Below are 23,494 nucleotides of genomic sequence, written 5' to 3' on the forward strand. Positions count from 1 at the left end.
ATCGAGAACAAATTGTGGCATCATCTGCCTCCTTCCCCGTGGCGTTGTTGCGCACGCAGAGCGTGGGAAAAGTGAGGAGCAAGCAATTTTAATCAGTGCTAGTGCTTCGACTTTCGAATGAAAAAGGCAATCAATTGCTGGATATTGGCAATGTTGTATTAAATTTATTTGAAAAGCTCTAGGTCCGTCAGCTGCAGTTGAGGGAAGGAGGTCGGAACGGAAGACAACTCCATCATGTTGGGTTCTCAAACGGAAATGAAAAGCAGACGGGTAGACCTCGGATCGGATCGTCGGAAATGAAGCAATCGACGACTATCATCGTCGTGGTCATGGTGTTCCGAGGAAAGCTTATCCTCCATGCGGGGCGATTGATGCCATCAAGGTTAGGGCGGTGCGTGGTGTGATGAAAGTGGTGTACCTGATATGAAATGTAGTTACATCGACAAGTGAATTAGTGGGAATTGATTGCTGTGCTATACTAAATACAATGACGACGCTGCACTCACTGCTGCTGTGTTGGTGGGTGCTCAACGAGCAAAACACGTTCGAAAAGCCGATTAACAGAGAAAGAAAATACTTGATGGTACATAAAATTAAATTAAATTAAATTCAGCGGAGTGATATTTAATTTCAATTTCAACATAAGCCGCTTACCGCTTTTCGGTCGTCCTCCGTTGATGGTGGGTACCTGAAAATCGTTAAATATTTAACAAATCACTAGTCAGAGACCTTCGTGTAATTCGATTTATTGGTGATGATTGAGTTTTGAAGTGGTCAATAAAAACAAAAGAATTTTTCTAGGTCAATTTACAGAGAATATGTTACAGTTCATCCTTCGTAGAGCCTTTCGGAGAATGGTGTGCTTTGAGATCTCGCCACAGAGCCGCTCGCTCCTCGAATAAACCTTTCTCAACGGCTAGCAGTGGCTCGTTGGACGAATCCAAACTGCCTATCCGGAGGTAAGTGAGGGGGAAACTTTTCGCTTGCGGCCAGTGTGGGATTGCACCGTTGTCCGTGCTGGGAGTAGGATTGCCCGTACGGGCAAAATTGACCCACAACTTGGTTATAATTTTGCGAACTTCCAGCTCTTCGGGTGTGGGTACTGCGGTTACGAATAGATCTTTGGCGATCGGAAACAGGAATTGTAGCTCTTCGGCGTGGCACACTCCTGAAGGTTTAAAAATACGAATTAGTTATGTTATGAGATTGAAACGACTGAGCTTGCATACCGTAGTAGTTTTCCTTGCCACCTTCGAATATTTCAGTGAAACTGGCCGCAGTTTTTTGGGCGAAAAGATATACGAACGTGGGGCCAACCGTCCTTTTTTGGTCGCCCCTCAGCCGGATGTGTAGATATTCGTCCATACCGGCTAAGAACCATGCATCGGTGTAGAGCTGTGAATTGAGAAGAAAATTTCAAATTCCAGAAAAGCAAGTAAATCAAAGCTCGTCAAAATCACACACTTACATTCGTCAGATTTTGCTCCGTTTCCTTCACCAATTGTCGGTCGTTGAAATAAAATCGGTTAATAGCGGCGGTAATTTCTTGCTGGCGGCCCGGTTCCTCGTGGTGGTCATAATTCAGCGAAATGGGAAGCGCCCGATCCCACTGCTCATTGAGGCTGGCGCGAAGTTCCGGTAGGTTGATAAGCGCTGTAGGGTGCGGAAAATTAATCGGTACAATATTCGTTGAATTTAAATGCAATCATCTGTCTAGCTGGAGTTATAAGTGCTGAAATTATACTGAAGTGTGATGATGGAATAAGATGAAAACTTTGACTGAGACTTTTTTCTATTGCAACACGTGATTCAAATCGCACGCCTCGTTTCTATACTTTTCGAGAAAACCATTACGAATTATTTTAGAGCATATCAAATTCGCTGATAACGAATTGAATTCTTAATTCAGCTTAAAAGTACCATGCCAAAACTAAGTTAGCCTTTAGTATCGTTACAAAAACCTTTCGAGAACCATTTGATGGCCGACTTCACGATGTACACAGTCTTAACGCTTTTACTGTACGGCATAGCCGTTTTCCTCCCCCAGACAGGTGCGTATCGGTCAAACAAGCTGACGAAATTCACTCATCCTTCCAGCTAATTTCAAACCCATTCACAGCACTGGGCCTGCGATGTGACCTTTGTGAGTCCAGCATCGGATGGGACGACTGCATGAAACATTCACGCGTCGAAAGCTGCAGCATCGACACCGCCGACGAGCATCTGAAGCAGCTTGGCTATCATCATTCACAGGACAGCACAACCGGCAGCGGGAAAAACGCCACCGAAGCTGACGCCGGTTGCTCGATGGTAGAGCTAACGGTACTTTCGACCGGCGAGTCCAGTTTCCGCCGGAGCTGCACCTACGATCGGTACCATTGCGAAGGCTGGAACACGACGGCGGTTCTCGTGAAGCAGTGTACCGTTTGTTCGCCTACGGGCGGTAATTCGACGGCATGCGTCGACAGTCATCTTGTGCTGGTGGATACTGCATTCAAAGGCAACAGCTCGGCGCGGAGTCTTCCGATTCCGGCAGGACCAACAACGGCCGCGCCCGGGCCAAACTTTACCTGTGTGTTTCACGTTTCAGGAAGCACACGGCCTCTAACGCGATTTATTTTTCTGCTGCTAGCGCTGATGTTCAGTGCAGGTGTTTAGCACTTCGATTCGCTCGAATGGTAATCTAAATGTGATTTGTTTCAGTGATATTGAGCATGTTTCGAAATCAGTATGTGAGTATTACTAAACTTGCGCTGAAGTCGTTTTATCTGGAACCTTCGATTAGATTGACAATTTTACGAATAATAAATGTGTTCTATTGATGCAACGATATTTGTAAATTCGAGTCATTAAACTTATTGACGAAGTCAGTCAGTATAGTGAGTTTTTCTGCATTGCTTTATCTAAAATTTTAAAAAAAATAGCTGATTCCTGATAGAATTCCTGTAACGGTGATTTTACGAAGTTAATAATGCAGGGAACATAATTTTGTTAGAAAAAATATTCATAAAACTATATTCCCAGTTGATTAAAATGAATTCATATCATTTAAAAACATTCGAGGCTTATTTTTTACCCCAAGATGTTGTTATAACGTATGGTACGTATCTGGTGCGAGAGTACATTCGTAGCAAATTTTGCACCAGAACGCATTTGATGCACGGCTATTGTCCAGCATCGTTATCAACGAGATCGGGCCGCGAAGATTGTATGTAAGTGAAAATATACTTATGCAATTATGACCTACTTAACATGCAATCACCGTGGTTTTGTGGGTTGCAGCTGTAAACGGCTTTTGTATCGGCATAATAACATAACCTATCTATATCCAACTACTACGAACATTCAAGTAAATACGGATCGGAATATTCAGCATCAACGTAGGTGACGAAATAAAGACGACAAATGGATACTCGGCAGATTACTGGGCTACGCTGGTAGCAATCAGGTGCTGCTCGAACAGCTTTAAACTCGTAAATTCGACATCGTAGTTCTGTCGGAAAGGAGAGAACGATAAGCGCCACTTACAAGGTACTCTCCCAGATCCTGTTACACCGGCTGTCTCCGATAGAACAGAGTTTCATAGGGAATTGCCAGGCGGGCTTCATGGGGTTCGCGCAACTACGGACCAGATTTTTACCATCCGACAGATCTGGCAGAAACGTCTGGAGCACAGCGCTGCAGCGTGCAGTTGGTCAGACTGGCCCCCGCCAAGGGCGTTAGCTCTAGGGGGCGCCAAAATCCTCCTGAACCTCAGCAAGGCACTCTCGAGTGTAGCGAAGTATTGCATATATAATTATAAAATTCTAATCATTGCATTGTCATTGCAAATCATTTTTAAAGTTTTTGTCACCCCCCCTCCCCCTTGGAAATTGACTTGAAAAACGGGGGGCAAAAAAATAATTTGTAGGACACGTGTTAATTTTTTTTATAAAATCAATCTGTGGGCTCTATATCCTGAAAAACTCGAAAAATGAGCGTACGAGTTCGAAGGAACACTGATTTAAGAAACGATGCAGCGCCAAATCGGGCTTTCGCCAGGGCCGCCACAGTGATACGCTACGGGTCTGAAACTAGGCAAAAAATTGCGTCCGAAATCTGATACAAAAGTGGTCCAAAACATGGTCCACAACCTAGTCTAAATCGTTTTCAACATCTGGAACAAAATTTGATAAAAAAAAATGTGGTCCACAATATAGTCCAGGTTCAAAATATAGATTTTATAACACTAGCCCGAATACCACATGCCCAAAGGGCACTAGCCCGAATGTAACACCTCAGACTAAGTAACACTGAACGGGGGACCCGGCAGAAATCACATCTGTCTAGGGCTATTCGTTTTCCTAGATCTATAGTTGACCTCCCAGTTAACCGCCCAGTTAGCTTCGAGGTACGATGCTGGGCTAACAAGTCAGTTGTCGTATGTTCGAATCTCGGTTAGTCGGTGCTTGCTAGATAGAGTCAGTAGGATCGTTGCACTGGCCCCGTAATTTTTCTGTAGTCTATTAACCGTCTGCGAAATCTGTCGATAAAGAAGGATAATGTCTAAAGACGGTATAAATCCAAGACTTTGCTTTTTCATTAAATTCATTAATTTATATTATTATATTTATATTATTATTAAAAAGAAACAGCCGCCGCGCCCGCCGTTGCTGTGTGCAGACTTTCTGCTACCCACACACTCGCGCACGTACACCCTCACATTGCCTTCCTGCGTAGCTTATTCGCAAGTCAAAAAACTCATGAGCAATCAGCTGCCCGTGAAGCTAATGGAGAAAGGGGATACAAATTTTGCATTACTTTTCCTTTTCTTCGTCATGTTCGCCGAATTTATTCATGGGCGGGAGTACGATCCCTCGCGAGTAATTGGTATCAGCAGCTCGGGCTTCAACCAGGGTTGCCACATGCACAGATTATTCTGTGTTTAACAGATATTTGAAAGAAATCGCCTGTACAGAATCTGTATGCATAGAATACAGATTTTCGGCAAATTACACAGATTAAACAGACTTTTGAGCTTTTACATAAGAGTGAAAGAGACGGAAATAGTCAGCAAAATGACTCTCTATTTCTTTCACTCTCATTGTTTTGCATTGGACAGATTTTTGCACAAATATTTTTCCTCGACGTACAGATTGTCGAATTTTTCCTACGAAAAACACAGAATTATATGTGGCATCCCTGGCTTCGACGACGAACGAGAGCGACGACCGTAGCTGTTAGCTAAACACACACTCGCAAAAACTCGTTGCAGTGCATGAATAAATAAGAGCGAGGGTCCAAAAGAATGAGTACGCATCTGTGAGGAAATTAGACCACACGAGTGTGGGCTTCGCAACACTGATCCGAAAGCAAAGCCTGTGTGCTACACTCCGTTTCAAAACTTAACCTTCTGTTTTTATACAACAGACTTCGCAGCCAGCCGATTCTGCATTCGGGCTAGTGTTACATTCGGGCTTCCCGAGCAGGAGCGAAGAGCAAATTAAAATCAAAATGTGTTATGGAAATCGAATACCTCATATCAAAATTTGACCTTGTTTTGGTTGACATAGTAGGTAAAATAACAAAAAATAATATCAAAATTTTGTTCCTTTAAGGGCAAAAGAATAACTACTTGTATTATTTGAATAACAAAGCAATACCATAACTGTATTCAGAGTTGGGAATAACATATTTTAGTATTATTAAGGTACCAGGAACAGGAAGACTCAACCTGTAAGATGTCTCAACCAGGTCGAAAGTGATTTGCGACTACCGAGACGTCTGGAAAATTGACCACGGCTGCTAGAAAAAGCACGAGCCACCCCGGCTCTAGGCTGCTGACGACGACGATGACGATGGAGTGGCTAGCAGTGATCAAGTTAAACAGCATCGGACATCTGGATCCCTGAACAAGGTAAATATCTGGATGGGTCCAAATTAACGAACAATCGTTCGTTCCGCAAAATTTCCATTCGCGTGAGTGAAGTGCTCTTTAGAGTATTTAAAAAATTATGTGCAGTTTACTTCTACGTGTATTATTGGAAGCCTGGAAGTGAAAGCCAAGATGAATTTGATACATAGGTACCGATTTAAAAGCTGTATTTGACTGGAGAATGTCCCCGGTTGTGAAACAGGTTTTATTTGTTGGCCATAACTTCTGATCGGATTATCCAATTTCGAATCGTTTTAAAATATTTAAACGGTTGAAGACTTACGTGTCTTTTTGCTAAAGCCAGCATATATTTTTTGCTTGAAACAAAAAAGTTGTAGCAAAATTGGGAGGCAGAGTATTTTTTGACCAAAAAAAAATGTCTCCGGTTGTGAAACAGTTCGGAAAATTCATAAAGAAGAAAAGAAAACAAAAAAAATGTTAAGCGAAAATAAAATTCTGCAATCGTTTATTAACGGAAAACACCCTTAACGTAGGCACTTCTCGGATGTCATCGACGTTAGAACCTATCGTGGTGCAAACATTGATTTTGGTCACTACCTTTTGATGATTAAAATCCGCCAAAGACTTTCCGTTGTTACTAATATTCGGTACCGTCGTCCGCCACGGTACAATCTGGAACGACTCAAGTTACCTGAGGTCGCTACTGAGTACGCGCAACGCCTTGAGACTGCGCTGCTGGGCGAGGAAGAGTTAATAAACAGCCATCAACGGCGCAGCGGAAGGTGCCCATGGATTCGCTGAGGAATGCCAGATGATGTTAGATGAGAATATAGCAGCGCGGGCGTCGATGCTGCAGCAGGGGACCCGTCAAAACATGGAACGATATAGACAGAAACGAAGACAGCAAACCCACTTTTTCCGGGATAAGAAGCGCCTTCTGAAAGAATCGGAGTGTGAGGACATGGCACAGCTGTATCGTTCTCAGGAAACCCGTGAATTTTTCAAGAAACTGAACGTATCTCGCAGAGGCTTCCTGCCGCGAGTCGAAACAAGTCGAGATAAAGATGGAGGGATTTTGTCGAGCAGTCTATCGCCGTCATACTATGGCCGTTTTTGAACGTCGTGTGCTTATAGATGGATCTTAGGCGGCGTATTTAAAAACGGTGTATGAAGGAGAAGGATGAACCATGATCTGTCGCAGCTCTTCGGCGAATCCAGTATCCCGAAAGTTGCTAAAGCTGGAAGGGTACAATGGACGGGACATGTTGCGAGAATGCCGGACAACAACCCCGCAAAAATGGTTTTCGCCTCGAATCCGGTTGGTACCAGACGCAGAGGTGCGCAACGAGCTCGATGGTTAGACCAAGTGGAGCAGAACCAAGAAAGTGTGGGACAATCGAGAAATTGGAGACGCACAACCATGTACCGAGTTAGTTGGCAAAACATTATATTGCAGGTCAAATCCTGGCGTAAGTAAGTGTTGCGGACTATTTTTGGCAGAGTAAAAACGAATAGCGGAGAGTGGCGTAGGCGTATGACCCACGAGTTACAGTCACTACTTGGAGAGATTCCCATCGTACACCTGACGAAAATTGGCAGACTACAGTGGGCCGGTCACGTCGCGAGGATGCCGGACGACTGGACTGTGCAATGAAAATCCGTTTTCTTCAAGAGCCCCACCGGCACAAGGAATAGAGGGGCCCAACGTGCTAGAATGCACTATCAGGCTGAAGCCGACACTCTGATCCGATGAGCGCAGTTCATCATCAAACAACGCCATTGCTTCTTTATTACTTCATACCTTTCTCTCCCACACTCCGCCCATGTGTGCTGTGGATGAGGACTTCGAACGAATATTGCATCTGGATGTCGGTGAAAACGTGATATTGCAGCGTGCGGAGTTCACTTATTTTCCTTGAGACTTGCATGTGACCGACGAAAGTGCAACCAAAAAATCGGGACTCTTCAAAAGTTGTAAGTTGAGTGAGATTCATTTTGCTATTAAAGTAACCGTTTTTTCTCGATTTTTTCTCGGGTGTGTCACGTTAGCTGTTCTTCGTTGGCTTTGCAGATGTACCTAGATGTACTATTTGTGTATAATCGAGAATCTGTTGGTTGATGCTGGAGAAACTGTTGAGTCATTAGACTTAAACAGAAGAGCGCTTCGATATTTTCCGTCCACGAATTTAGTACTACTTAGTGCTTTCAGAGAAGTACGCATTTCTCGTCCGTGGCTATTGCTATAACGCCGTCCCGATTACCGCATCTTCTAAGACGGAGCAGCAGTGAACATTCAAAAATCGTTACTTTATGCATTCACATTCATCTAGTCTCTACTCTATACGAACCATAGTCATAACGATATCGATAACGAGTGATGGGTTCTCCTGGTCTTAGGAGTCATTTTCTCCACGACATAATAACTATCCAAACAGGGATGGCGAAACTGTACATGATCTAACTACATTTTAATTGCTACTAATATTTATTTCCAAGATTGAGTTTTTAAGCAATTTTTTTTGTAGAGTTCAATTATACATTGGAACGAACCATATCATTAAAAGCGAGAAAAAGCTAGGAATTTTAGAAGCAAGTCGAATAGGTACTATTAGCTCGTTAAGTTTTTCTCACGATATTAGGTATCGCCAAAAGTTGTTAAGTTTATTTGTTCGGCTTGTAATAAGCTTGCAAGAGTCCTCTGCTGAATCTGGACCTGACACCTCACAAGCGGAAAATTAGGGATTTTTGTGGCACGCGTGCAAGATCGATTCGCAGCGCGCTTGATCTGGTCTTCACAATAAATGCCATGTCTTATGCTATACACTCTCAACGTAATGCAGTGAAATGTTGAAAATTTCTGCTCGTAAAATAATAATTTTGTCAATTATTATATAGGATCCTACTGTATAAGTTATGTCGAGTTTCACTTTGCTCGACCGTTCTATTTTGGTATAATAAAAGTCAAACTCGACACGATTCTGTTAAATAACTCGACTGAATCGACCGCTTAGCGAAGAAACATCACTTAATTTGTACAATGTTAAATTATACAAAAAAAATTATCAGAGATAAAATATTCATTAATTTTATAAGTAAGTACAATCATATTTTATAAAAAAATATTAACATTCATTACGAGTACGGCATAAAAAAGGTGTCATAGAGAAAAGTCTCAACAAACAATATAACGCTGCATAAATATACAGGCACTATTATGAAAAATTCGTCTACTTACATGCAGTTTTAAGGGCTCCCTCGTCCATGGTTAGCCCCGTCATCCAGGGTAGCGTAAGTCCATGAGGTTCATACTCATCTCTCGGATGTTTAGTGATAAAGGCTCCGGGTAAATCTGGTTCCACCACAGGTGGGAAAGGAATCATCGGATCCGTGTCCCAAACCTGAAGATAGACTTTAATATCAAATTTTCACTATCAAAATCAACTAACGAAGTTTTTTCTTACGAAAAATCCATAGAAAGCTTTGGTAATCTCCGCTGCTGATACTTCTCGCAAACAACGCATCATCTCGCGAAAATTCTGCTTTCTTCCCTGTTCACAGCCAACCATCTCACCGAGCTGAATCGATCGTTTCCGGGCGACTCCAGGATGCGTTGGTTGAGCCCAAGAATCCAAATTGACACCGGATTGTGAAATCACCCTTTGAAACAGTCCCTTCGATAAGGGTGACATCATGTGATACGTTCCACTCGCTCCTCCAGCACTCTCACCGAACACCGTCATCAGCCGTGGATTTCCTCCGAAGGAGGCAATATTTTCCTGAATCCATCGCAGCACCAAGTTTTGATCCTTCAGTCCATTGTTACCAGGACAATCCTCCTGCTCGGTGCTGAGAAATCCGAGCGGGCCCAGTCGAAAGTTGGCACCGATGTAGATGACATCGTGTTCCAGCAAAAAGTCCGGCCCGTAGAAGCTTCTCGTTCCGGAACCGCACTGCCAGCCGCCGCCATGAAAGAATACCATCACCGGCAGCGAGCCCTCGTCGATTTCCGGCCGTTCCGGTACGTACACATTCAGCTGCAGGCAGTCCTCCTGGCCGGATATCTCTTCATCTCGGCGGTACGGATCTCGCTGCGTGCAAAGAGGAGCATCCACGGTGGCACTCCGTTCACCGGTCCAGGCACCGAACGGCAGAGGAGCCTACACCGAGTGGGAGAGGGAAACAAACAAACGAGAATCTCGATAAAGACGACGGCCTGATATATATGATTAATAGTTCAAAAGAACACGAACGACGGCTGTCAGGTAGCGCATTAGGCGCCCTCTTCCAAAAGCACAGTCACGCTGGTAGTTGTTATCAACAAAAATTAGCATAATTTTTTGAATCACCGGCATAGTCGTAGCTGATGACGGCAGCAGCCGGCAAACTACGTTGATTGTTTGAATTCAGTTGAAATATCTTTAAATAAATTTCCCGTCGATTTAGTTCTCCCTACTTACAGGCGGGGACAGTCTCCGGTCTGAAACGGCCGGACACAGAACTGTCAAGCGCATTTGAATCAATGAATAATGATTTATCCTGTTCATCTACCGGCGAAGCATGCAGTAACACCGAATAATCAATAGTGCAGTGGAATGAAGGTCGCTTCCTAGCAACAATCCGGGTAAATATTTCAATGAAAAATCGTTTCCGGTAGCTTCTAGCTCTTGCAGGAAATGTACAGAACAGTTTTTCATGATGCATGCTTTATCCTACCGGTTCGCAGGTGGAATTGTATCTCGAACGAAAGCGACGCTGAACGGAGTGATATAATCTGTACATGGGACATTCCTGCCCAATTAGAACGGATTTGAATGAGATCTTTTTTTTGTGTGTAGTACTGATTGTCCTATTCAACATCGTTAACCTGTGTTACCAAGCTAGCAACGGATATTGAAATATGGAAGCTGAGCATGAAAAATTCCTGTTTCCTGCTCGAGAAGAGAACGGTACGGTTTGTTGTTTCAACGGATACGACTGAACAATAAATCCCCCGGGTATCGTCCGATTCAATCAATTTTTTTTTCACTTTTTCGCATACCACAAGTTACTATCATATTTACTCGTATATACTTCCTTCCCGCTGCTGTGGAATTTCCTGTTCCGCACGTTCTTAACGATGTGCAGCCCTGCCTTCCTGTCGGCAGCGGCGTGCTTCGAAGAACAATCAGTGAAGCCCAAAGACAAAGCTAAGATTCTAAAGTGTAAACTTTTAAGTTAAATTTATGCGCAAAAATATTCATATCTTGACAGAAAATTTCACTTTGCTTTATTTGTCTCCCTCTTGAAAACCAACGGAACGCCAAGAAAACGGAGTAAATTCAAGACCCGTGTGCTCTCGTTCGTCCTAGCGCCCGTTCGTGTCTGTTGGTCTGACCTTGCCGGCACGGACGCCGCGCGGCCCGGTAACAAGCGAGTAGGAATAACTTTTGCAAATTCCTGAAATACGACGAACTCATTTTCGCCATTACATATACCTAACGCGATAAGAGTGAAATGTAGAAATTGCGCACACGGGCGTGGTCAGGTTCCGATGTTTTGCTAAAAATCGGATCTTTTTTTTTGTTTTCATAAAACACATGTTTTTAAAGTTACTAAGTGCGTCTCGGACTCCACAAAATCACACAAATCAAAATTAAAAAAAAAATCTTCACTCCAGAAATTTATCAATCCCAAGTAATAATTCTAAACCAGCTTGATTTTATTTGAATTTTATAAAGGTTTTATTGCGGTATGAATCATTATGCCTGGTGTTACAATGGTGTTGGGCAATTCCAAGGTGATACAAACCAAAAATTACTTATAGCTAGCTATAAAACCATAATAAAGCAAATTTATTGTGATTGCTAATATATATTACCACGATAAAACTGGTTGGCTGCACACCTACTCTTATAAACTAACCTAACCTCGTGTTACTAACCTAACAGATCTATTGCAGCTATTACGAAGATTGTTAGAGCTCAACATCGAAATCATTTTTTTATGCGAGGTCGTATTGCCGTTTTAGCATTTTGTTTGGTTACCAAATGACACATTCCAGCGTTACGCGATACTATCAGTATCCGTAGCATATTAGTTGCTATTTCATGAAATTCTTGGCATTCAAGTGGAAAATAATGTCCACGTAACTATTTAACACGGTATTTGCCAAAAAATTGTTGAATCAGGAAGCAGTCCATACAGTAAAAATGAGTGCTAATTCTGTCCCGTAACGCTGGAATGTGTCTAATAACAATTCATCACAGCAAGCTGTGATTGGCAGAATGGTAGCAATTTAAGATTAATTACGTTTCTCCGGTGGTTTTCATGATCAATTCCAGAAAACCGCTAATAATATTATAAGCTCCACTAGAACCTCATGATGACCGCTATAAAATTACGTTCCGACCAATTGACCCACTCTTTCGAAGGTTTTCACAATCTCTTGAAGAATTAGGTTATAAGCTCAAGTAGTTTTATCATGCTCCGCTGAAAGCAACAATTTAATCGATTGAGCTTTTCGCTGCTTGACAGCCACCGCCATAACTTAATGAAGCCTTTCGCTTTGATCTATTTTAATGATTTTAATGTAACGAGAAATACCTTTAAACTTAGAATAAGTCTATATTAAGAACTGTCTATGCGACATAGTCGAAGACCAGTAAATAAATAAATAATAAAGCATATTGTTCGTTCTTGTAAAAAGCTAAATCAGTCAGCTAGCTTTGTTGACTTGAAAATATATAACCGTGATTAATTTATAGCGGCCATATTAAAATATTATCCCTTAGAATAATTGATAAATTTTCAGCATATTCCGTAGTTGTGCAAATTTTATCGTGCATATTGGGATGCCAGGATTCTTATTCTTATTCTTTTTAATACCTTCACAGCCACAATTAATGATTCCTAGAAATAATTCAAATTATTTTCTTGTCTGTATTAACTTCGTACTGCCACAGGGTATGAAACGGAGAAGGCAAATGAGGAGCGTCCAATATAGCTCTAGCTATGCCAAGCCCCTACCTAGCGCCTCCACGTGGTCATACCCGGTAATGCTCTATTGAGTAGCCAAGTTAGAAGATGCGATGCTGAGTCTGGTCTCAAAACCGCGGTTTTGGGCAAACGACGGAGCCACACGGCCTTGTTGATAGGTAAGCCTAATAAGTTATTTTAATTTTTTTTTTTTTCGTTTTAGCTTATGAAGCATCTCCTGCTATATAGTAAAAACTTTGGCCAAAACGAGTCTTAATACTGCACATGGATACCAGAATGAAAAATTAAATTAACTATTAGAAGCACTTATGGAACCTCAAAGGACGTTACTCTATTCCATACGAAGGACTGCTGGTGAATTCTATTTTTACCATATATACCGCATTTCATCTTAATATAATATTATTAACAGTATTATTATTGATATCATAAATGTGGAAGGCTGGATGATGGAGGGGATTGCCAACCTGAATCCTTAAGGTCTGAAGCAAATATGGTACTTCTCAATTCAAAACAAACAAATCATCACGTGGGTTAAAGCTGGTACAGCGAAATTGATTATTACATGGTAGGATCCTAATGCTGGAAGGCGACTCTTATAACCCCGGAATGTGCACAAGTGCCTCTGCTTGTGGGTCGGCCCAATCCCTTTTGGCCCTTCTGTAACAACATCAGTGCGAAATTCATTTGATAATCAAATTTGGATCTACTGTAATTCTACCACATACATTGGCAAGTCCTTGAACTGATGGTGGCTTTCCCCTACTACTACTACTACTACTACTACTACTACTACTACTACTACTACTACTACTACTACTACTACTACTACTACTACTACTACTACTACTACTACTACTACTACTACTACTACTACTACTACTACTACTACTACTACTACTACTACTACTACTACTACTACTACTACTACTACTACTACTACTACTACTACTACTACTACTACTACTACTACTACTACTACTACTACTACTACTACTACTACTACTACTACTACTACTACTACTACTACTACTACTACTACTACTACTACTACTACTACTACTACTACTACTACTACTACTACTACTACTACTACTACTACTACTACTACTACTACTACTACTACTACTACTACTACTACTACTACTACTACTACTACTACTACTACTACTACTACTACTACTACTACTACTACTACTACTACTACTACTACTACTACTACTACTACTACTACTACTACTACTACTACTACTACTACTACTACTACTACTACTACTACTACTACTACTACTACTACTACTACTACTACTACTACTACTACTACTACTACTACTACTACTACTACTACTACTACTACTACTACTACTACTACTACTACTACTACTACTACTACTACTACTACTACTACTACTACTACTACTACTACTACTACTACTACTACTACTACTACTACTACTACTACTACTACTACTATATAAATTATAAATTTCGTTGCATAATATACCACAGAGAGCAGCTCACGCATCCCCCTTTCTTGACTAAGCAATGAATTTTTGCCTTCAAAAACCTTCATATGCCAAATTTGGTTCCATTCGCTTTCGAATTATGCAGAAATTTCTGCTTCATTTGTATGAGAGCCTCACCTCCACTTCTAGAGGGAGGGGTCTCAAGCCACCATAGAAACCATACCTCTAAAAACCCTCACATGCCACATTCGGTTCAATTTGCTTGATTAGTTCTCGAGTTATGCATAAATTTATGTTTAATTTGTATGGAAGCCCTCCCCTTCCAGAAGTGGAAAGGGTCTTATCTCAAACCATCATAACTATCTTTTCCGGCCCCAAAAACGTAAGCAAACAAATTTTCACACCGATCGGTTCAGTAGTTTCCGAGTCTATAATGGCAATACAGACAGACAGACAGAAATTCATTTTAATAGGTAGGTATAGACTTCAAGCCCAATTTCAATTCCTACTTTTAGTACAATTTCAATTTCAAGCCTAATTTCAACTTTGATTTTTAGTCCAACTTCAAGTCCAATTGCAAGTCCAATTAAGGAAAAATACGAAAGAGAAAAAAGAAAAAAACTGGCACGGAGCAAAGACAAGCGAAACAATCGCAATGGGAGGGAAAACGGGACATAAAAAGAAAAAAAGTGGAAACGAAGGAAACGGAGAAAAAATGTTAGACCAGGCAAAAATCAGGAGACTGCACAGTAAAAGAGCAAGAACGGAAGAGAAAAGACGAAAAGAAAAGATTAAGAAAACAAGGAAAACGAGAACGAAAATTAGCACGAACTAGGCAGAAAAGGAGAAACACGGAACCAAAAAGGAAAAAAAACACAATAGAAAGGGAAAAGAAAGGGAAAAAATACGGGATCAGCAAAACTGAGAAACGAGAATAAAAAAAGATGAAAACGGGGAGAAAAAACCGATTTAATCCACCTAGTGGTGAAAGGAACCTTTGTTATACGGTCTTACTTGCTCTTTGAGATAGAAATCGACACGTCTTTGGAACATAATTCATCTATTGGTTAACGTTGCGTAGTGCGTTGGTTTTCATAAAATTTTTGGAAATTGAATAAGTTTACAAAATTTGAACAAAATAGCAGCACTTATAAATTTTGATAGTTCCTTTTTTCATGAAATTACTGAGAAAGGGTAAGTTGGTTGTTACTAATTTGAGTAAGTGCAAATAAAAGCAAGTTGTAAGAGGAAATATTATTCTTTAACATATACATTCCGTAGTAAAGGTCTAGTTTATAGGTTTTTGAACTATGCATAAATTCCTGTAATGCCATTCTTTTTGATTGACATCAATAAATTTCATCAATTTTTATTAACCTTCAATTATTCACACATTTTGTACAACACGTGTAGGTTTTTGAATGCCATATTGTCATAAAGTTACAAATCGCTGTTTAACTAACGTATATTCTTCAATTACCTTGTTATGAGCAAAATGTCATAATTATTCAATGCATTAATATTTTAAATTGTTGGGAAAATAGATCAGCATAAACTGACATCACAGAAACGAAGCAGTCAGTATGTGAGGTGTACCGCAATTGACCCCAACTGGAATTTTATCTCATTTCTTCATATGGAAAAATGGTGTCTGTATGCAGCAAAACTATCAGCAAATGTAAAATGTTTAAAATGTATCCGTCTGCTGGTAGTCTAGTAGTAATTCGGGGTCAAAATTTGGGTATTTTTTATAATCAAAGTTCTACGGTTCCTAAACAAGCAAACATAGAGGTATGCTATTTTCAGCAAAGTTGTGTATTTTTACTATTTGTACAATTTTGTAGTACATGAACAAGTCATACAATAATTACAAAAAGAGCTAAAATAGAAAAACTGATTTAACAAATTCATATACACAATAAATAAGATTTTGCTATCTTCGCTGAATAGATAGAAGGTTACTGTATTCAACAAAATTTCTTGTAATAATATGTTCTAAAACTTTGCAGAACACATCAATATGTTATATTGAAGCTGAAGAAAAATAATTTTTTTATTTCACTTTTAGGGGGATTAATCAAAATTTAAATTCCACCAGACCATAGAGCTTTCAATGTCAAGAAATTCTTACGAAGGTTCCATAAATTTAAAACCAAGTTTTCGCAGTCAAAACTCTAGAGCGCATGTCTTTTTGGTTTTGGACCATTGTGTGCGCGAGTAACCGTATTACAAAAGTTGGCACAAGTGTTGGAGGGTTAATATCTTTTGATCGGCAAAACCAAGTCTTCTGAAATTTTGCAGATATATTTGCAGCATTAAAATCTCTACTTTGATGCCAAAATAAATCAAACTAGATAAACTATCTTGGATGAAATCGTTATAAATTATTGCAAATTTTAATGTGTTATATTCAATTGCTCATAACTTCCAAATTAAACGTCCGATCAAAAAACAAATCAATAGTGATCTATTAGGCTATGTTACCTTTCAAATGAGACTAATAGCGCCTAAATCGGTTTAGCCATCTCTAAGAAACAGGCGATAATTATTACCTTGTCAAAGCAGGTTTTTTAAGCATAACTTTTAAACTACTCATTTGTTTTCAATAAAATTTATTCGAAAAATTTAGCCTTAATAAGAGCTTTCATTCGATACTAAGATCGTTGAAATCGGTCATTTGGTTCCGGAGAAAATCGTGTCACGTAATTTTCACGTTTTTACTTATAACTTTCAAACGAAAAGTCGGACCACGAAACAATTCAATAGTGATATACTAGGCAATAATACCTTTCAAATGAGACTAATAGCGAACAAATCGGTTCAGCCATCTCCGAGAAACAGGCGATAGAAAAGTTGCGCCTTGCACATACATACACACATACACACACACACACACACACACACACACACACACACACACACACACACACACACACACACACACACACACACAGACATTGCTCAGTTCGTCGAACCCTGTCGATTGGTATATGTGGCTCGGCCCTCCGGGCCTCGGATCAATTTCGTGTTTTTCGACCAATTCCTAAACCTTTGTTATAGTATAACAAAGGTAAAAAGTGAAAACAGAAGGCAAACGGGATAAACCGAAAACCTTACGTGACAAAAAAGTAGGATAAGCAGGACACATTAAGAGAAAGGTCGGAACGGATGCATAAAACAGAAGAAGCGTTAATGAGATTCGAAAAGAGGAAAAACGACAACGAGAAGAAAAGGCGGAAAACGGAATAGAAAAGAGAAAGGCTAGAGCAATACTAGGATTCGAATGAACGCCTTGCGTTTAAAAATCCTAATAAAATAATAACAATAACAACAACAAGAGGAATACGGAACAGAAAAAGAAAAATGCGTAACAGAAAAGAAGAAAAAAGGGACAGTAAAAGTGGTAAAACGATACAACAAAGGGAAAATGGAACAGCAAGCAAGAGAAACCAAAAGGAAAAAGCAGAATCGCGAGCGAGAAAAAAGGAAACTGATGGAGGAAACTAGGAAAACGGGAAAGAAAGTTCGAGCGAGAGTTGGGCAATGTTAGCTGAATAGTTACTCTCCGTACTACAATAGTTAAATCCGTTCTAGGAGTAGTAGTTGTTTCGTAATTCATTCATTAAGACAACCTATGTCGGATGAAATAATCAATAAATAACAAATAACAAGTAATACAAATTTTCCGTAAAATTTCAAAAAACGTGCCGTACGAATAAAGAAATAGACGAAAAACGAAAAAGGAAAACCAGAGGTTATAAGAATAAACCAAGTGTTTTATCTGGCTGGCACAAAAATACATGTTTCCATCTTGTTTCATTGAACCGAACATGAAAAGCAACACAGACTACTACTTCAGAAGGATTTTGAAAAATCATGTGCACAGATAAATATGAATATATGATCATATCACTATTGGTCGGGGCCAGCTGCAAAAAACAAACTTCTGGCATACAAGGAAATCACTATTGAACCTAAATATATCTCAATCATAGGGTAACGATTACGATACGGCGGCAGGCAGAAACTGGATCTACTCTGGATAGGTTAAATCCATAACTTATAAGACAACCAATATGGAAACTAAATCAAGTTGCAGTTTTCTTGTAGTGGACAAAGCAGAGAGCAATAAACAGCTTCCAAACAGTGTCGATTTAAAAAACATGGACAGTTTCTGGTTTGAAATGAAGTCGACGCGTGGCTTTCGGTAGCTTAAAGTTAAGAACAACCAGCATAGCATAGCTTGACCGCCCGTGAGTTGCCCGCGATTGATCTAGATCAGCTGGATTCGCACAAAGAACCATTAGAATGATGCTTGGGAGTAGTAGATCATTCTCAGTGTGCATTTTCTGGTGATCTAATTCTTTGTGATGATCAATAGCAAAGCTGGTCACGCCCATACAGGTCAATTTGGGAGGGAAGGGAATGTTAGTCCGACACTTGCTGCTACTAGAGACCGAGGAATCCTCTGCATCATCCACAAGTGTCACAGGGAGGAGTTGTTTTTAGTGGAAATGATGGGCAAAACGGATCACTACCCGAGCAGGAGCGAAGAGCAAAATAATGACAAAATGTGTTACGGAAATCGAATAACACGTATCAAAAATTGGTCTTGTTTTGGCTGACATAGTTCATAAAATAACAAAAAATAATATGAAAATTTTGCTCATTTAAGGCCAAAAGAATAACTACTTGTGTTATTTGAATAGCAAAGCAAATAACCGTATTCAGAGTTTAAAATAACATATTTTAGTATTATTAAGGTATTGAATAACAAATGTAGTAGCATATGAGATATTAAAAAAACATTTTATAAAATATTTATTATCCAAAAAAAATTCTTTAATCATTAAAAAAAATCTATGAAATATTTCGAATGTCATTTTAAGGTCAAAATAAGATATGATAACAAAATCAGTTATTAAACTCATCTTACAACCACTGTTTTTTAAATCTACTCAATAACAAAATGTGTTATCAATGTATCTCCATATCTATTCAATAACAAAATATTATTTTGTTCTTCGCTCCTGCTCGGGTAGACTGAACGGATCAGAGCCGGTTCATGTTTCTATTTTTTAGAAAAAATTTGAGAAAAGTGCCAATGTTGCTTCATGGAGAGAAAGAAAAACTTTGAAGAAGATTCTACGGAGAATATCGTCACGCATGCTTTACGCGTTTCTCGTACAAATTAGTACTTTAAAACGGGTTCCCCCTCATTTTGGTAAAATGCGCTATGGCTACGGAGACATTTCCATTCAAACTCAAATTTGAAATCATTCTTAAGGCGTACGAAGAATGGAACCATTAGGCCGTATGAATTAAACAGTTTGTTTTACTTTTCCCGTGTAAATCTTATGGGAGAGTTTGCTCTAACTCTTTTATTCATACGAGCCTATTGTCTATGATCTCATTTTATCCTACCTCGTCATTACACTCAAATCTTTTTTTACACGGTTTATTTTTTTCGATTACTCGAAAGCGGTACAGCTAAAGAACTATTTACAATCTACGTGAGGAATGTCGAGCTACTCCCAAATGTATTGAGAAATAAATTAATGGTCTCTAAGTTACCCCGTTCTTAATACTCAAAAAACTAAACCGTGTAAAAAAAGTACTTGAGTGTAGTCTACTTTCATGACGATTGTATAACATTTCGCCGAATACCATTTCGCGGAAAACCAATTCGCGGATGACCATAACGCGGAATATACTATTTCGCGGAAAATTGTTTCGCCGAAAGTACTATTGGGCGGAGAACCACAAGTGGCCGGCGCTTCCGACGGCAAGTCACCGGCGAACACTCGCCGTTGCCTGCGGCCGGCTCGCCCTGAATCATCTAGGAAACGTTTGCTACTAACATGGTTTTCCGCGAAACAATATTTTTCGCCAAATGGTTCTTCCGCCAAACGGTTTTCCGCGGAATAGTCCTTTCCGCGAAAGGGTTTTCGGTGTTTTGGTACTTTCCGCGAAATAGTACTTTCCGGGAAAATGTTTTCCGCGAAACAGTATTCCGCGAAACGGTACTCCGCGATATGGTCTTCGGCGAAATGTTATACAACCCTTCATGACAACAACCTGAAACAGAGTAAAGAGAACGAAGAGCTAGATACTGGATAAGACATCAAATGAAATTCCAGATAGAACTGTCAGTGGCGAAATATAACCTAATGAAATTCGCAGTAGACTAAAAGTCGCACGGGCAAAGATCCATGTGTTAAAAGAAAAGATCCACGGATCAGTTATTCTGGATCCGGATCTTTTGAATGGATCAGGAGCGGATTGCCCATCTCTAGTCGAAAGGAATTGATCTGGATCCACCGAGGCACTATTTTTACGCGGTTTTCGGAATTTACGCGGTTTTTACGCGTTTTTGATTTACGCGGGACGTATCGTGCGCGTAAAAAGCGACTTGAATGTATATTGGTAATAGTGCTACATAATCAACCTCTTTTTATTAAATTTTATCTCGTCGTTTTGTACATATTTAAAATTTTATTTTGGTTTTATCCTAACAATCGAAAATCGTTATTTAATTCAAAGTACATAACAAAAATCTTTAATAAAATACAACATGTGCCCCGCTGTATTTCACCCTTGGTACGCCTGTGCTTGCAAGAAAGAAACTGTTAGGTGGCACCTAACTCAAAGCGATGGCAGTCTCGGAATGTTAGAGCAACTTTGACTTTAGTCTGGTTTACTGGTGGCAGCCGAGATGAAAGCAAAAACATCGGGTAGTCGGGTCAGTGATTTAATGCCTATAGCTAGACGCTATATAAAATCGTTAATTTGTTTTGAATTTTTGATTGCTTTCTTGACTCGCGCGAAGTAACCGCCGCACTGCGCAAAGCCTAGACTTTTTCTGGGTGTACGATATAAAAACGAATGTGACATGATCTAAGTGAGAAACCAGCAAAAAAACAGATGACATCTTAAAAGCTTTAAAACTCTTTCATACTCACACCCCGATGGAATGGTCTTGGGCACGTAATGCGTGTGACAAGTTCAAGGGCGAAAGCTTGAACATTTCGGTTCCTCGCTGTATGGAGCAGACTTGTTTTATGTTTGTTCAATATTTCAATGATATATATGCGATGATTTTAATTCTGTTTTATATGCAATTGAATTCACAATTGTTTTTAACTTAGCATTTTGATTTGAGTTAGAAAAGTACACAATAATTTGTACTCTGCGCTACTGTGCACCCACCACTTAGTCGATAATGCTTTATTATTAAAATTCAGCTGAAAGCTTCCAGCAGATGGAATCAATAATCCAATTCACGCAATTTTCGAAACAAATCCTGCGAAAACGCCCGAGAGAAAACCAATTCACGGCGTGGTCTATTTTCCTACAGCATGAATTTTCATTTAAAAGTTTAATTACTTCCTCCAATAATTGATTTTCCTCCCAGCTTTTATCGTCTCATTTCCGATAAAGCCTAAGAAATCGCGCATTTTCCACTACACCGAATGGATGCCAATAATGGCAACCCCCGTCTTTCTTCACCTTCACTGTACTGTTCACCGATTTCCATCAATTGTGCGAAACGTTCTCCTATCTATATTGTAAAAGCTAATCCAATGCCAGCGCTTCGGTTCTGTCGAATCACGCGCATTCCTCCGAGCAAAACGAGTTGCATGAAATTTACCGGAACAATGACACCTTACAGATGCCTTCGGGGCTTTCACAACGCCCAAGATAATTGATTGAAAATGGCGCAAAAACGATAACCACGGTTTTCAACCGCCAAAAAGTTGAAGTTTTATATAACTTATTGCGCGTTTTGCGAGTTATTCAACAAAAGATTTGCTGAAACCGCCAGTTTAATAGACTGAAAATATCAGCTTTCAGTCTTTCTGAGAAATTGTTCTGCGCTGCAAGGGCGGTGATGCAGAACATGTGAATGATTCCCTTGGCATCAATCGACAGCCATACGTCATAACATGCGAGATACCTATTTGTTCCGCGTCTGGTAATGATAAACCTTCTTGCCGGTCCCCGTCCCCGTAATTGGTAGTGTTTTGGGTGGATTTACGAAAATGGGACGACGTATCTAATGAGTAACAAAAGTAACAAAATACAGCAATAAAAATGAAGCGTATGAAATTCGAGTCGGAAAATACGGACTGGCTCACAGGGGGTTGATTTGTTTCGCAGGTTTAGAAGGTTAAAGCGTTGCTTCGTTCAAACTTGTTTCTTGAGCATTTTATCGACATATTACAGTATCTTTGAGCTAACAATTATCTTGGAGAGTAAATTCTAGATTGCTCTATCGGTTTTATCGGTTTCATACTATCAATACAGTATAATTAGATGTTATTTGAAGCTACAACCAAAATTTAATATAAAGAGAGAAAACAGAAGAATATAAGCATAGAAAATACTGCAGATAAGGCAAAGAAATCGTCAATTTTTAGTAAACAGCGAAAATAGCAGCGATCCTAGGCTACTTCCTTGAGGCACACCAGAAGTATTGCAGAAAAGATTTGAATTTTCTGACTTATTCTTCAAGTTCAGTTTTCATTGTTTACTGCCAACCATATCCCTTAACTTGGTCTAGTAAAATTGAATTGTAGTAATTTAAATATACATCGACCCAATGAACGACGATAGTAAAACGAAACTGTATAAACGAAAAACTGTATAGTCGGTAGTTGGGAAAGGAATATTTACTATGATTACAGTGCAAAACATATAGTTTTTCTGTCGTTTACTCATTAATTTCAAAATATATCCCTAGCCCTAGCCCTAGCCCTAGCCCTAGCCCTAGCCCTAGCCCTAGCCCTAGCCCTAGCCCTAGCCCTAGCCCTAGCCCTAGCCCTAGCCCTAGCCCTAGCCCTAGCCCTAGCCCTAGCCCTAGCCCTAGCCCTAGCCCTAGCCCTAGCTCTAGCTCTAGCCCTAGCCCTAGCCCTAGCCCTAGCCCTAGCCCTAGCCCTAGCCCTAGCCCTAGCCCTAGCCCTAGCCCTAGCCCTAGCCCTAGCCCTAGCCCTAGCCCTAGCCCTAGCCCTAGCCCTAGCCCTAGCCCTAGCCCTAGCCCTAGCCCTAGCCCTAGCCCTAGCCCTAGCCCTAGCCCTAGCCCCCAGGTTTCATGGCATAGTGCAATTTTAGGACGCCCTATTATGTAGGCATCCTTCACAGATATAACGTAACGCGAAAGACGCCGAAATATTTCCGC

The 23,494-nt window shown here is 40.2% G+C and overlaps 1 protein-coding gene across 1 annotated transcript in view; it reads right to left on the reverse strand.

Annotated features, from left to right (window-relative positions):
* Positions 1-757: 757 nt before the first annotated feature.
* Positions 758-23,494, reverse strand: part of LOC128744614 (juvenile hormone esterase) — a 64,792-nt gene continuing 42,055 nt past the window's right edge. The window contains exons 2-6 of the mRNA XM_053841751.1: positions 9,337-10,032; positions 9,111-9,273; positions 1,469-1,653; positions 1,230-1,395; positions 758-1,168 (exon numbers count right to left, since the gene is read on the reverse strand). Coding sequence (XP_053697726.1) covers positions 822-1,168; positions 1,230-1,395; positions 1,469-1,653; positions 9,111-9,273; positions 9,337-10,032 — 1,557 coding nt within the window. The 3' untranslated portion in view covers positions 758-821. The remainder of the gene's footprint in view (positions 1,169-1,229; positions 1,396-1,468; positions 1,654-9,110; positions 9,274-9,336; positions 10,033-23,494) is intronic.

Source organism: Sabethes cyaneus, chromosome 3 (genome assembly GCF_943734655.1).
Source record: "Sabethes cyaneus chromosome 3, idSabCyanKW18_F2, whole genome shotgun sequence".
NCBI lineage: Eukaryota > Metazoa > Arthropoda > Insecta > Diptera > Culicidae > Sabethes > Sabethes cyaneus.